The sequence below is a fragment of the Engystomops pustulosus genome, unplaced genomic scaffold, assembly GCF_040894005.1.
Source record: "Engystomops pustulosus unplaced genomic scaffold, aEngPut4.maternal MAT_SCAFFOLD_332, whole genome shotgun sequence".
NCBI lineage: Eukaryota > Metazoa > Chordata > Amphibia > Anura > Leptodactylidae > Engystomops > Engystomops pustulosus.
The window spans coordinates 25,284-40,234 of record NW_027285211.1 but is presented as its reverse complement, the minus strand read 5'-3'; the positions used below and the strand labels follow the sequence as shown (position 1 = coordinate 40,234).

The 14,951-nt window shown below is 53.0% G+C and overlaps 1 protein-coding gene across 1 annotated transcript in view; it reads left to right on the top strand.

Annotated features, from left to right (window-relative positions):
* Window positions 1–14,951, top strand: part of SETD2 (SET domain containing 2, histone lysine methyltransferase) — a 47,431-nt gene that overhangs the window by 19,693 nt on the left and 12,787 nt on the right. Inside the window, exons 3-8 of the mRNA XM_072132287.1 lie at window positions 4,047–4,062; window positions 8,609–13,206; window positions 13,555–13,686; window positions 14,131–14,259; window positions 14,430–14,553; window positions 14,680–14,757. Coding sequence (XP_071988388.1) covers window positions 4,047–4,062; window positions 8,609–13,206; window positions 13,555–13,686; window positions 14,131–14,259; window positions 14,430–14,553; window positions 14,680–14,757 — 5,077 coding nt within the window. The remainder of the gene's footprint in view (window positions 1–4,046; window positions 4,063–8,608; window positions 13,207–13,554; window positions 13,687–14,130; window positions 14,260–14,429; window positions 14,554–14,679; window positions 14,758–14,951) is intronic.

Genomic DNA, 14,951 nt, shown 5'->3' with positions numbered 1-14,951 from the left:
CTGACCTCTGACCTTTTACTTTGATCCCCTTCAGTCCCTCCTTTCCTTTGCTTTATTGTGTGGTTGCATCTTCTGCACAGACATTTTCTATGAACCGTTATGAGTTTTCGCTTTCACGTGTTCGATCTCATTCCCTTTAAAATTCTACATTTTTAGTGGCGCTGGCGCTGGCGCTGGCGCTGGCGTCACTAAAAATCCCCTTGTTGCTATGGCAACAGTCACTAGACACCGGGGAGAAGCATAATACCAGCTCTGTAATGTTAGTGGAAGTTCTGATGTCACCATCTGTGGGCACGCGAGGGGACAGGATCCGTCTGTCAGGGCTCAGGAAGGGTTAATTCTGTCCAGCCATTGGCAGGGGTGATGGCACTAGGCGCCGGCATTACATGTGAACTTGTGGAGAACTGGATCTGACTCAGAAGTGTCCAAATCTATCGCTAGTCCACAGACGAAACGTGGTCCTGAAGAGCAGTAACACAGCAGCACATAGCGGAGCGCTGCACTCTTCTCTGCAGTCCACACAAGTCATCAGAAGACATTCCCACCCTACGCATCCATCTTTTATTGTCTAAAGATGTGTTTCTGCAGTGAATCGGGAAGACGTCTGATCAGTCCTAGTGTCCTCTGCTCCTGGTCATTGACCACAGAGGTCATGGTCCTCTCCTTCACACCCCTCAGGAAGAGTTTGGATAATGTCTATCATACTCTGTTCCTGGACATTGATCTCAGAGCATACAATCATGTAGTCCCCATCTTCACACCCATCAGGAAGACCTCAGATCATTCCTAGCATCCCCTGCTCCTGGACATTGACCCCATAGGTCGCGGTTCCTTACTCTCACACCCATCAGGAGGACATCAGAAGTCCTAGCATCCCCTGCTCCTGGACATTGACCCCATAGGTCGCGGTTCCTTACTCTCACACCCATCAGGAGGACATCAGAAGTCCTAGCATCCCCTGCTCCTGGACATTGACCCCAGAGGTCGCGGTTCCTTACTCTCACACACATGTGGAAGATGTCAGAGAAGTCCTAGTGTCTCCTGCTCCTGGACATTGACCCCACAGGTCCCGGTTCCTTACCCTCACACACATCAGGACGAGGTTGGATAAGTCCTAGCGTCCCCTGCTCCTGGACATTGACCCCAGAGGTCGCGGTTCCTTACTCTCACACCCATCAGGAGGACATCAGAAGTCCTAGCATCCCCTGCTCCTGGACATTGACCCCAGAGGTCGCGGTTCCTTACTCTCACACCCATCAGGAAGATGTCAGAGAAGTCCTAGTGTCTCCTGCTCCTGGACAGAGGATGCTAAGCACCTGAAGGTAATATGCCATAAAACCAGATGTCATAGGAGGAGATCTTGAGCGGAGAGAAGAACAGAGAGGAAATGGATCCTGAGGGTGAAATGTGTGAACCCTAATGGGCTAAATTACTATTTCAATTTCAGATGTTTCTTGTAAATCTGTTAAAAACAAAGGTTACTGTGTAGTGGTGTCCCTGATACTGTTACTGCCCCGAGCAGCGTGACCTACAATCCTGCACCAGCCGTGTAGAACGCATCACATTACAAGCCATGTCTCCTTGTCTCGCTGTGCTCCATGTACAATCAGTGACCTGGAGGAAGAAGATGTGTAAATCTAAATATACACTAAATCATCAAAATGAGCTCCGCTACATATGTGTCTATAAGCCGAAGCATTTCAGCTAAACTACAGAGCAAGACGCACCAAGAGCGATAAAAATATATAACCAATACACAAAGGGGAGGCCCCATCCACAGGGTCACGAGAACCAGGGTCCCTGGTACCTAAGAAGAGCGGAGCAGCCAGTGGCGCATGTGCCGGCTCCTGCATTCATCTCCATTGATGGAGATCACCGAGTGCTATAATCCCACCCCCACCGACGCGTAAGTTCGTCCTTATCCTGTGCTGTGACCAAGAACCCCTTTAATTATGTGTCTGCAGTGTACAAACATCTGTACTCCAGCCTGGGCTGATTCCATCGGCTGGATAGCGCTTGCTGTGTGCCGGCTTAGGAGAATTTCTGGCGTCTATCGCGCCGACGCCGCTGGGTCTGTTGCTAGTGGCGTTCACGTGCGTCAGTCCTGGACAGATATTGATAAGCCTAATAGCTCAGGCCATAAGTGGAGGGGCACAGCCGCCATGTGGGGGACAGCGTATGAATAAATACTTACCTACACGGGTCATCCGTCTACCTCAGCGAGTACCATGACATTTTTATGTCGTTTTTTTAAATCCGAACTTTATTAGGGGAAGACGGAGAGACGGGATATGCAATGACTAAAGCAGATAAGGGTTGGTCTCGCAGGACCCAACGTAGATGGACCAGAAAGCATGAATCCAAAATGAGCACAGGCTGACCCAAACAACCAAACCCTCTCCAGGTGGCTGTACAATCCGAGTGTATATCCCATCACCATAAAGATGTCAAGAAAAAATCAATCACCGCCGCCTTGGGGTCCGCAGAGACCACTAGGAACCTAACAATGTGACTTAGTAGGAGTTTTAGGGGCAGCGGTAAATGGCGAATCCAAACATTTGTCCCGGATAGCAGGGAATTTCTTTTCCTGTGGATAAATATCCACTTCTTTAGTGGAAGAGAAGCATTGACTGACTTAACCCAGTCCTGGAAGGTGGGGGGGCGGGCAGGCACCCAAAATCTGGCCACCGTTTTCCTGACTCCAATAAGGAGAGCCTTCAATAAGGAGAGCACGGTCCGAGGTGGAGTGGAACAATTCTGGGACCCATCCTGTCGGACTGGAATTTGCCCACTTGCCCCCAGGACCCCTTAGCCACAGGCCATGGCCACGGTGGGTGTAAGAAAGGGGCTGAGGTTGCAGAGCTCTTGGGGCACAGGTCTGGGAAGCCAGGACTGAATATGCTGACTCCGATGTGAGGGTCCTGGCCGGGACAGGTGGGCGCTTAATGTGGGCAGACAAAAGTGGACGGGGAAATCTGGGCTTTACCCGTGACCTGTAGGAGAGTGAAAGGATATGGACTGATCCCCTGTGACCTGGGCCTGTATAACGCGTGGAAGCTGCAGGTACAAGAGGTGGAAGCCTTTGTGTAGGTCGTATGAGGCTTTCAGCTGTTGCAACGAGCAAAGGACCCGTCTTCAGATATTTCCCTTAGTGCACGCCTCTGGCTTTTAAGTCCTAACATAACTTATTAAAAGTTGGGCTTTATCGGCCTTTTCTTCTTTTAACCAATGCAGTGGTCGGGGCTGCGCCCAGGGGCCGCCGGGGGGTTTGGGGCTGCGCCCAGGGGCCGCCGGGGGGTTTGGGGCTGCGGCCAGGGGCCGCCGGGGGGTTTGGGGCTGCGCCCAGGGGCCGCCGAGGGGTCGGGGCTATTGCTGCAGGTCGGTCGCACCTTGGTGTTGTGCAGGGGGAGGGGAATGATTTGCTTCTGGCTTCTCATTGGGCAGTCATGGCCATTACTGACTTGTAGGACTTCCAATTATTAGACGTCTCCTGTGACCTAGAGATTCCATACACAGGGTGTGGTGAGGGGTATCGGACCCTCTGGCAAGTTGTTGGGAAGGATCCGTGCGGGTGCAGTCGGCATCTCTTTTTCCTTGTTATGTGGGACCTGGAGGGGATTGGCAGGGGCTCTCTCCCTACTAGGGGCTTCTACTACACCCTGTGTACTGGGGCGCTTACTTACCCCCATTATGATTAATGGACCCTTAGGCTACATTCACACTGCCGTTGCCCGCCCGTACCGTACCGTAGCGGGCAACGGCAGTGTATGGGGAGAGGAGGAGGAGGTGAGTGCAGCTCACCCCCGCCCCTCTCCATAGCAACCTATGGCGCACGGCCCCGTATTACGGGAAAAGATAGGACAGGTCCTATCTATCAGGAGGTAAGTGGTTGTCACCATTGATTATCTCAATGTCTGACCCCATAGCCATAGATCTGACATTAATGGTTCCTGTTAACCCTGAATTGTTTGTTCTTACTGACGCTTTCCCTTAATAATCATCTTATAATTATTTTCTCTTTTTTTCATGTCTTTTAATGAATACAGAGAAGAAGAAAACGAGGTGAGAAAATTCCTTCCCCAACTAAGTGATTTGCTGTAGATTCTGCCCTTATTCCTTAATGTGAGGAAAAGGGAAGTGCAGGCTTCTCCTATGGCTATGGGAGGAAGCGGAGGGCGCAGGCTTCTCCTATAATTGTGAGGAAGCTGAGGGCGCAGGCTTCTCCTATAGCTATGGGAGGAAGCGGAGGGCGCAGGCTTCTCCTATAGCTATGGGAGGAAGCGGAGGGCGCAGGCTTCTCCTATAGCTATGGGAGGAAGCGGAGGGCGCAGGCTTCTCCTATAATTGTGAGGAAGCTGAGGGCGCAGGCTTCTCCTATAGCTATGGGAGGAAGCGGAGGGCGCAGGCTTCTCCTATAGCTATGGGAGGAAGCGGAGGGCGCAGGCTTCTCCTATAGCTATGGGAGGAAGCGGAGGGCGCAGGCTTCTCCTATGGCTATGGGAGGAAGCGGAGGGCGCAGGCTTCTCCTATGGCTATGGGAGGAAGCGGAGGGCGCAGGCTTCTCCTATAGCTATGGGAGGAAGCGGAGGGCGCAGGCTTCTCCTATGGCTATGGGAGGAAGCGGAGGGCGCAGGCTTCTCCTATAATTGTGAGGAAGCTGAGGGCGCAGGCTTCTCCTATAGCTATGGGAGGGAGCGGAGGGCGCAGGCTTCTCCTATGGCTATGGGAGGGAGCGGAGGGCGCAGGCTTCTCCTATAGCTATGGGAGGAAGCGGAGGGCGCAGGCTTCTCCTATAGCTATGGGAGGAAGCGGAGGGCGCAGGCTTCTCCTATAGCTATGGGAGGAAGCGGAGGGCGCAGGCTTCTCCTATAGCTATGGGAGGAAGCGGAGGGCGCAGGCTTCTCCTATAGCTATGGGAGGAAGCGGAGGGCGCAGGCTTCTCCTATAGCTATGGGAGGAAGCGGAGGGCGCAGGCTTCTCCTATAGCTATGGGAGGAAGCGGAGGGCGCAGGCTTCTTCTATAGCTATGGGAGGGAGCGGAGGGCGCAGGCTTCTCCTATAGCTATGGGAGGGAGCGGAGGGCGCAGGCTTCTCCTATAGCTATGGGAGGGAGCGGAGGGCGCAGGCTTCTCCTATAGCTATGGGAGGAAGCGGAGGGCGCAGGCTTCTCCTATAGCTATGGGAGGGAGCGGAGGGCGCAGGCTTCTCCTATAGCTATGGGAGGAAGCGGAGGGCGCAGGCTTCTCCTATAGCTATGGGAGGAAGCGGAGGGCGCAGGCTTCTCCTATAGCTATGGGAGGAAGCGGAGGGCGCAGGCTTCTCCTATAGCTATGGGAGGAAGCGGAGGGCGCAGGCTTCTCCTATAGCTATGGGAGGGAGCGGAGGGCGCAGGCTTCTCCTATAGCTATGGGAGGAAGCGGAGGGCGCAGGCTTCTCCTATAGCTATGGGAGGAAGCGGAGGGCGCAGGCTTCTCCTATGACTATGGGAGGAAGCGGAGGGCGCAGGCTTCTCCTATGACTATGGGAGGAAGCGGAGGGCGCAGGCTTCTCCTATAGCTATGGGAGGAAGCGGAGGGCGCAGGCTTCTCCTATAGCTATGGGAGGAAGCGGAGGGCGCAGGCTTCTCCTATGGCTATGGGAGGAAGCGGAGGGCGCAGGCTTCTCCTATGGCTATGGGAGGAAGCGGAGGGCGCAGGCTTCTCCTATGGCTATGGGAGGAAGCGGAGGGCGCAGGCTTCTCCTATGGCTATGGGAGGGAGCGGAGGGCGCAGGCTTCTCCTATGGCTATGGGAGGGAGCGGAGGGCGCAGGCTTCTCCTATGGCTATGGGAGGGAGCGGAGGGCGCAGGCTTCTCCTATGGCTATGGGAGGGAGCGGAGGGCGCAGGCTTCTCCTATGGCTATGGGAGGGAGCGGAGGGCGCAGGCTTCTCCTATAGCTATGGGAGGAAGCGGAGGGCGCAGGCTTGTCCTATAGCTCTGGGATTGAGCGGAGGACGCAGGCTTGTCCTATAGCTATGGGAGGAAGCGGAGGGCGCAGGCTTCTCCTATAGCTATGGGAGGAAGCGGAGGGCGCAGGCTTCTCCTATGACTATGGGAGGAAGCGGAGGGCGCAGGCTTCTCCTATGGCTATGGGAGGAAGCGGAGGGCGCAGGCTTCTCCTATAGCTATGGGAGGGAGCGGAGGGCGCAGGCTTCTCCTATGGCTATGGGAGGGAGCGGAGGGCGCAGGCTTCTCCTATGGCTATGGGAGGGAGCGGAGGGCGCAGGCTTCTCCTATGGCTATGGGAGGAAGCGGAGGGCGCAGGCTTCTCCTATAATTGTGAGGAAGCTGAGGGCGCAGGCTTCTCCTATAATTGTGAGGAAGCTGAGGGCGCAGGCTTCTCCTATAGCTATGGGAGGAAGCGGAGGGCGCAGGCTTGTCCTATAGCTGTGGGATTGAGCGGAGGACGCAGGCTTGTCCTATAGCTATGGGAGGAAGCGGAGGGCGCAGGCTTCTCCTATAGCTATGGGAGGAAGCGGAGGGCGCAGGCTTCTCCTATGACTATGGGAGGAAGCGGAGGGCGCAGGCTTCTCCTATGACTATGGGAGGAAGCGGAGGGCGCAGGCTTCTCCTATGGCTATGGGAGGAAGCGGAGGGCGCAGGCTTCTCCTATAGCTATGGGAGGAAGTGGAGGGCGCAGGCTTCTCCTATAGCTATGGGAGGAAGCGGAGGACGCAGGCTTCTCGTATAGCTATGGGAGGAAGCGGAGGGTGCAGGCTTCTCCTATAGCTATGGGAGGAAGTGGAGGGCGCAGGCTTCTCCTATGACTATGGGAGGAAGCGGAGGGCGCAGGCTTCTCCTATAGCTATGGGAGGAAGCGGAGGGCGCAGGCTTCTCCTATAATTGTGAGGAAGCTGAGGGCGCAGGCTTCTCCTATAGCTATGGGAGGGAGCGGAGGGCGCAGGCTTCTCCTATAGCTATGGGAGGAAGCGGAGGGCGCAGGCTTCTCCTATAGCTATGGGAGGAAGCGGAGGGCGCAGGCTTCTCCTATAGCTATGGGAGGGAGCGGAGGGCGCAGGCTTCTCCTATAGCTATGGGAGGGAGCGGAGGGCGCAGGCTTCTCCTATAGCTATGGGAGGAAGCGGAGGGCGCAGGCTTCTCCTATGGCTATGGGAGGAAGCGGAGGGCGCAGGCTTCTCCTATGGCTATGGGAGGAAGCGGAGGGCGCAGGCTTCTCCTATGACTATGGGAGGAAGCGGAGGGCGCAGGCTTCTCCTATAGCTATGGGAGGAAGCGGAGGGCGCAGGCTTCTCCTATGGCTATGGGAGGAAGCGGAGGGCGCAGGCTTCTCCTATGGCTATGGGAGGAAGCGGAGGGCGCAGGCTTCTCCTATAGCTATGGGAGGGAGCGGAGGGCGCAGGCTTCTCCTATAGCTATGGGAGGAAGCGGAGGGCGCAGGCTTCTCCTATAGCTATGGGAGGGAGCGGAGGGCGCAGGCTTCTCCTATAGCTATGGGAGGAAGCGGAGGGCGCAGGCTTTTCCTATAGCTATGGGAGGAAGCGGAGGGCGCAGGCTTCTCCTATAGCTATGCGAGGAAGCGGAGGGCGCAGGCTTCTCCTATAATTGTGAGGAAGCGGAGGGCGCAGGCTTCTCCTATAGCTATGTGAGGAAGCGGAGGGCGCAGGCTTCTCCTATAGCTATGCGAGGAAGCGGAGGGCGCAGGCTTCTCCTATAATTGTGAGGAAGCGGAGGGCGCAGGCTTCTCCTATAGCTATGGGAGGAAGCGGAGGGCGCAGGCTTCTCCTATGGCTATGGGAGGAAGCGGAGGGCGCAGGCTTCTCCTGTAGCTATGGGAGGAAGCGGAGGGCGCAGGCTTCTCCTATAGCTATGGGAGGAAGCGGAGGGCGCAGGCTTCTCCTATGGCTATGGGAGGAAGCGGAGGGCGCAGGCTTGTCCTATAGCTATGGGAGGAAGCGGTGGGCGCAGGCTTCTCCTATAGCTATGGGAGGAAGCGGAGGGCGCAGGCTTCTCCTATAGCTATGGGAGGAAGCGGTGGGCGCAGGCTTCTCCTATAGCTATGGGAGGAAGCGGTGGGCGCAGGCTTGTCCTATAGCTATGGGAGGAAGCGGTGGGCGCAGGCTTCTCCTATAGCTATGGGAGGAAGCGGAGGGCGCAGGCTTCTCCTATGGCTATGGGAGGAAGCGGAGGGCGCAGGCTTGTCCTATAGCTATGGGAGGAAGCGGTGGGCGCAGGCTTCTCCTATAGCTATGGGAGGGAGCGGAGGGCGCAGGCTTCTCCTATGGCTATGGGAGGAAGCGGAGGGCGCAGGCTTCTCCTATGGCTATGGGAGGAAGCGGAGGGCGCAGGCTTCTCCTATAGCTATGGGAGGAAGCGGAGGGCGCTGGCTTCTCCTATGGCTATGGGAGGAAGCGGAGGACGCAGGCTTCTCCTATAGCTATGTGGAAGTGGGACTTTCCTAATAGTTCAGGACTGCACCATAATACGGGTGGTTATAGATTTCATGTACATAAGTCCTTCGCTTTCAAACACCCAAAACATTAGCACATTTTTCTCTAAAATACTCTGCATTGCTCTAAACTTAGCATTTTCACATTTTGATTTCTTGCAGGCCAAGAATGAAGGTTTATTGAAAGCTTTCGGGAAGTCATCCAATGCATTTAAGGGCATTTCCTCCAGTAGATTCCTACCTAAAGGAACCAAGTCGAAGGTGAACTTGGAAGAGCAGGGAAGGCAGAAGGTCTCATTCAGCTTCAGCTTCACCAAGAAAACCTTGCAGAACAGATTGCTGACGTCCTTAGTCATTGACAAGCAGAATGAGGCCCAGACTACTGCACCCGCAGAACCGATATCCAAGCTTAAGATGGACTTTGCTGAATCCAATGGTGGAGCCATGGAAGTTTCTCCACCTAAGCCCAAGGTGGAGCTGGGAAAAATACATTTCAAAAAGCATCTACTAAGTGTTACAAATAAGCTACAAGCCCCTCAACCACCCCCACCGCCTCCTGCAGTATCAGATCCCGCATCACCCTCCCCGTTACCCTATGAAGTACAGTTAGAAAGCATCAAGCCTTCTATAGAAGCAGAAATAGCGCCTCCTGCAGCATTCACATTTTTTGCAAAGTCCCCAGTTAAGGAACCCATAATCACTGCATCCTCAAAAGAAGTTTTATCACCACCTCCATCAACAAACAAAGCCGACCCCAAGGACAGTAAAGAGTGCCCTATAATTTCTGTAGTAGAAAGCCCGTGCACTCAGACGGTTGTCGACCAAACGGAGGCAACCGTGGTGAAAGAATATTCCCATATTGGGAAAGAAGAGAAGACTTCAACCAGCGTACAAAGTGGAAAAGCCAATCCCAGTCCTGAAAAGCTGCGGCCTAGGTCGTCTCACTCAGAAACTGTGGTGGTTGGTTCGGAGTCTGATGGAGATTCAGTACAGACCTCCTCGAGCCATCGATCGCATGAGATAAAACGCACCTCAAGTAAAGAAAGAGACTTAAAACGAAGCTCGGTGTCTCTGAGAACGGAGGACAGTGGAAAGTATTCTTCGTCAAGGTCAAAATCTGGAAAGGACCCGAAACATTCTAGTTATTCCAGGTCTGAAAGAGATTCCAAATATTCCTCCTATTCCCATTCTAGGTCTGATCGTGACCGGAGAAGAAGTAGGTCCCGTTCCAGATCAAGATCTAGATCTGACCGAGTTCCTAGGAGTAGCTTGTCATATTCTAGATCTGAACGTTCGCATCATTATGAGTCTGAAAGAAGGTACCATAGAAGTTCTCCGTACAGGACCAGACATTCACGCTCCTATGCAGACAGCAGAGCCAGGGAAAGTTCAGATTCGGAAGATGATTATCGAAGGAATTATTCCAGATCAAGCGATTCCAGGCGTCCGTCATCATCCTCTCATTCCTACCGAGAAACCAGGATACCTTCCTCTTCACATTCAAAGTACGACAAAGATCCAAAATTTGATACTTACGATTCAGACCGTAGGGGAAGAACCTCGTCCGGGAGACCAGGAAAAGAGATGAAGTCACCGGACAGAGAGCCTTATAGGAGAAGTTCTCCTTCTAAAGACTCTGACCACAAACATGGGTCTTCTCACTCGCGTCATGACAGCGGGACTAGCTCCAATGCAAAATCCCATTTTCCCAAATTATCTGAATCCAAAACCGAGAATGCGACTTCAGTAAGAAAAAGTTCTAAGTGGGATGTGGAGGAAAGACCTGTCACGAAAGAGGAGCGTAAGGTAGTCAGAAAAGAGGAAGACTCATCCCCACACATACCGATCCATAGGAAGAGCGGCAGCACGGACAAGCGCCCCGCTTCACCTCCTCATAATAAACTGGAGGCAACGTCTTCCAGTGAGAATGAAATGGCAAATAGTTACGAGTCTAAAACTGAAGAGCCTGGACACATAGTCGATGATGGTCGAGGTGATAGTCCATCTCGGTCTTATGACGATGACCTCTCGCGTGGTCAGACGTGGCATTTTGTTACACTCAGTTCTACTGAAAATATTCATTCGGAGGAGACCAACGAAAGAACTGAGAACTGTAATTCTGAGGTCCCTGATCTCGAAATATCCCGTCTATCAGACTCTGTTAACCACAGTGACTTAGAATCCCATAAAAACATGGAAGATGATGATGAAGAACGTCTCCTCCGTAGATCAGACGAGGTCACTCAAACTATAGAAATTCCCGAAGAAAAGCGTTCCCCTTGTGTTACAGACTCCAAGCCTAACCTAGAAGACATCACCAAAGATTTAAGTCCTTGTCATGATTCGGGTAAAATGAACTCTATAACGGACCCAAGGGAAGAATCCCTAAGTACTACGTGTCCTGAGCCCATAAATGACGGTCATGTTGCCGTAATGGAAGTTCAATCTGAGTCTCAAACTGAAAGCTTTGTGTCCATGAAACAAAGTGTAGTTGTTAGCTTCCCTGCCGAGTGTGATTTACATCATGAACCCGCGACCTCAGTTAGCGTGAGCGCGACCCCAGTTCAGGAACAGAGTCCTACAGAGAACCTGCAAAGTAACGAAGCATCTGAGGAGCCCTGTGCCGACAGTGAAATGACTATAGACACATGGCAAGAAATGGCTCCACCTTCACCACCGCCAGTCCTGGAGGAAGCCCTTGCTTTGCAGATAAGTTCTTCAGCAAGAGATGAGGGCGAATATGAAGAAACTCCTTCTCCACCAGAACCCACAACAGAATGGATAGAGATCCAAACCGAAGAGAGTGATTCTTCCAAGGAGGACGTCATGAAGCCTGAGGTCTTCCCTGTAGATGTGGAAGAAGAGACGGTAGACAATGATGTGTCAGAGTTGACTTCTGAACACACAAAGTCTTCAGTGAACTTCATCAGCGCCGTCCAAGCTTATTACTCAGAGAGCGAAGAAAGCGAGAGCAACGACAGCGAATCGGAGGACACTGACTCTGACGACAGCGGCCTGCCCAGGAACCGCTTGCAGTCAGTTGTAGTGGTTCCTAGTACCTCTACAATAACCATAGAGGAAGGTAATAGGTCTCCAGGAACTCCTGAAGAAGGTCCGATGTTTACAGTCACTTCAGAAGAAGAGTTAACCATGGAAGACGGCAAAATATCTCCGGTGCCCATGGAACATACAACATCTTATGTAGTGATCATGGAAGATGCTAAACCAGCTGTGTCAACCATCGACGGTGCTAAAATACCTGCCGAGGCCACGGAAGATGCAAAACCAGCTGCACTGACCACGGAAGGGGCTAAACCAGCTCTACTGACCACGGAAGGGGCTAAACCAGCTGTACTGACCACGGAAGGTGCTAAACCAGCTGCGGTGTATAGTGACGAAACGTTATCCACACACATCTCTGAGCCGCCTGCAGTTATCTTGGATGAAGTTCATGTTTCTGCAGACACTATGGAAGACCTCAAACCATCAACATTCTCCACCGAAGAAGCTAAATTGTCAGCAATAACCAAGGAAGGTGCTAACATAACCTTGGAAGACCCTCAAAGGAATGTATTATCCATGCAAGTGTCTAGTCCGTCCCTGTCCCCAGGTCTCCTCCCGGTAATCCCGGAGCCCTGCCCTTATGAAAACCGGACAGAACAACGTAAGGTGCAGGATTCTCTGCAAGGTCCAAGTCCTTCCATCCCCGAAGTAGTCCCTGCACCAGTATCTACTCCATATGCAGCTGAAATCACCAAACCAGAGACTCTTCATCCTCCTTCCGATGCGCAGGTCAGCACCAGCCGCCCCGCGCCCATGAAACCCAAAAACAAAGGGAAAGCCATGGCTGAAAATATGGAGGCACAAGAGGCGGCCATAAGCAGCCTGAACAAACCAAATCTTAGAGACAGAGAGCACCCTGCAGTCCCTGCAGCACCTTCCACCATGGTAGATCGAGAACCGGTGAGGAACTATGTAGAGAGGCCGGACAGTAGACATCATGGATCGGACTACAGCCGTGCTTCGGGCTCTGGAGACTATTCACATATTGATGGCTTCCAGGCAACAGAAGATTTGTCTGATCTTGGATGGGACTTCTCTCAGCCTGAGAAGCCGAGTAGCACCTACCAGCCCCCGGACAGTAGCTACATGTACTTTGGTTATCCACACGGGAGCGGCCCCCAAGATCCCTCACACCATTACATTGGTGACAACGGATACTGGCATTCCAGTTACCACAACAAGCAGGACTTCAAGTACGGCAAGATGTCCGGGCAGGTTCCCGACTCTGTCACACATTGTTATAACGAAGACGATGATGATGACGAGGATTATGACTATGTCTGGGATAAGGACCATGTGCAAGATTTTGGACACCATGCTAAGACTTTCCATGAGAAATCGGGCTCCGTCCAAGCGCATGAGATCAGCAGCAACTCTGTGAAGGACACCACACCGCGCACGGACCGGAGAGACCCGCCCATGAGGGACCGATCCGATATGAAAGAGCGCGGACCACCCAAGAAACGGAGGCAGGAGCTAGAGAGCGACTCGGAGAACGACACCGAGGCTCTAGAAAGACGGAAAATGAAGGCGGAGTCTGGGGGCATGGACTCGCCGGTCTCTAAACTAGGCAGGACCGGCACCATCTGCCGCATGGAGAACTTCAGGGACCCTCAGCACTGGAAGGACGGATACAAAATGGGAAGGATGCCAACATACTTTGACCTCATTGAAGAGAACGTCTATCTGACCGAAAGGTATGACCCCTCCCCAATAACACATTGCACTGCCCTCTATCCCGTGACCGATACATAATGATATATATTGCAGATTATTACACCACCAGAGATCTGCAGAATATTACTCCTTCTGACAGATACATAGATATAGTTTGCAGATTATTACACCACTGACCTCTCTAGAGATCTGCAGAGCATTGCTCTGTCCTCCTTCTGTCCTGACAGTGTGCAGCATTGTACCCCTGACCTCTCTGCAGAGCATCACCCTATGTCCCACACCCAACGGATCCATACTAGTAGATATATTGTTGTTGCATCTTTTTACATAATATATTCTGCTGCATGATGATGATTTTGGTTACACAGGAAGAAGAATAAGAGTCACCGGGATATAAAGCGCATGCAGTGTGAGTGCCCCCTGCTGTCCAAGGAGGAGCGAGCGCAGGGAGAGGCGGCCTGCGGAGAGGACTGTCTCAACCGCCTCCTGATGATCGAATGGTAAATCTTCCTGTATCCCCCTGGGGTCTGCATAGTACAAGGTGGTAACGCCTGGATTTCTATAAGAACCCCCACAGTGTAGGTAGTGATCTGCAAAGCATTATGGGATGTACAGTGGCAAATAGAATGGCGGATGTCTGAGAAGGAGCCGGTCTATCAGAGGATATACACAGAATATCAGGGGCAGCTCAAGACAAACCAGAAAGCTTTACTGTATAATGTTTGTATAATCTGTATACAAAGAGCTCCCCCTGGTGGTGGTTGTAGGAAGCGAAGTCTTTATCATGTGAGTGGGTTTGGAGTATCTGCACTAGTACAGTCACTATCGGCAGCCTGGAGGATTGGGTATTGTTCAGGATTTCTGCCCCCATCACATTATTATGGTTTAGTGGTGGCTTTTGTACGTGGGCTTTTCCTTTGACCCCTGTTCCGTCCTCTCCTCAGTTCGTCGCGGTGTCCAAATGGGGAATACTGCTCTAACCGGCGATTCCAGCGGAAGCAACACGCCAACGTGGAGGTTATCCTGACCGATAAGAAGGGCTGGGGTCTGCGCGCCGCAAAGGACCTGAAACCGTAAGTGAACAGAGATCCCTCTGCCCATCACCTCTGGATCGTTATTGGGTTAAAGGGGAGGAGGGGCAGATTCTCTTTAAAGGTCATGAAGGATGAAGGACCTGGTCTCATAAAGGAAGAGTGTGGGACCCTCCATAGTAGTGGTAATTCTCCTTTGTCCCTCGCTATAGGAACACCTTTGTGTTGGAGTACTGTGGTGAGGTGCTGGACCACAAGGAGTTCAAAGCTCGGGTGAAGGAGTACGCCCGCAACAAGAACATTCACTATTACTTCATGGCACTGAAGAATGATGAGGTGAGAAGGGCCGCGGTACACACCCATCCTGCTGCCATCCAGGGGGCATCTCAGGAGTCGGACCCCCATTGATGAGACATTCATGCGTCGTCTGTGACAAACCCCCTTCACTTTACTTTCTTACAGATTATAGATGCAACGCAGAAGGGCAACTGCTCGCGCTTCATGAACCACAGCTGTGACCCCAACTGTGAGACCCAAAAGGTAAGGATGGAGCTTGATCGTGTGGGCCCTGCGGGTGGGCGGCTGCGTGTGTCTGCAGGGTTCGCGGGGTGGGCGGCTGCTTGTGGTGCCCAGAGAGTGGGCGACTGCTTGTGGGGCCCGGCGGGTGGGCGGCTGTGTGTGTCTGCGGGGCTCGCTGGGTGGGCAGCTGCTTGCTTGCCTGCTTTTGGGGCTCG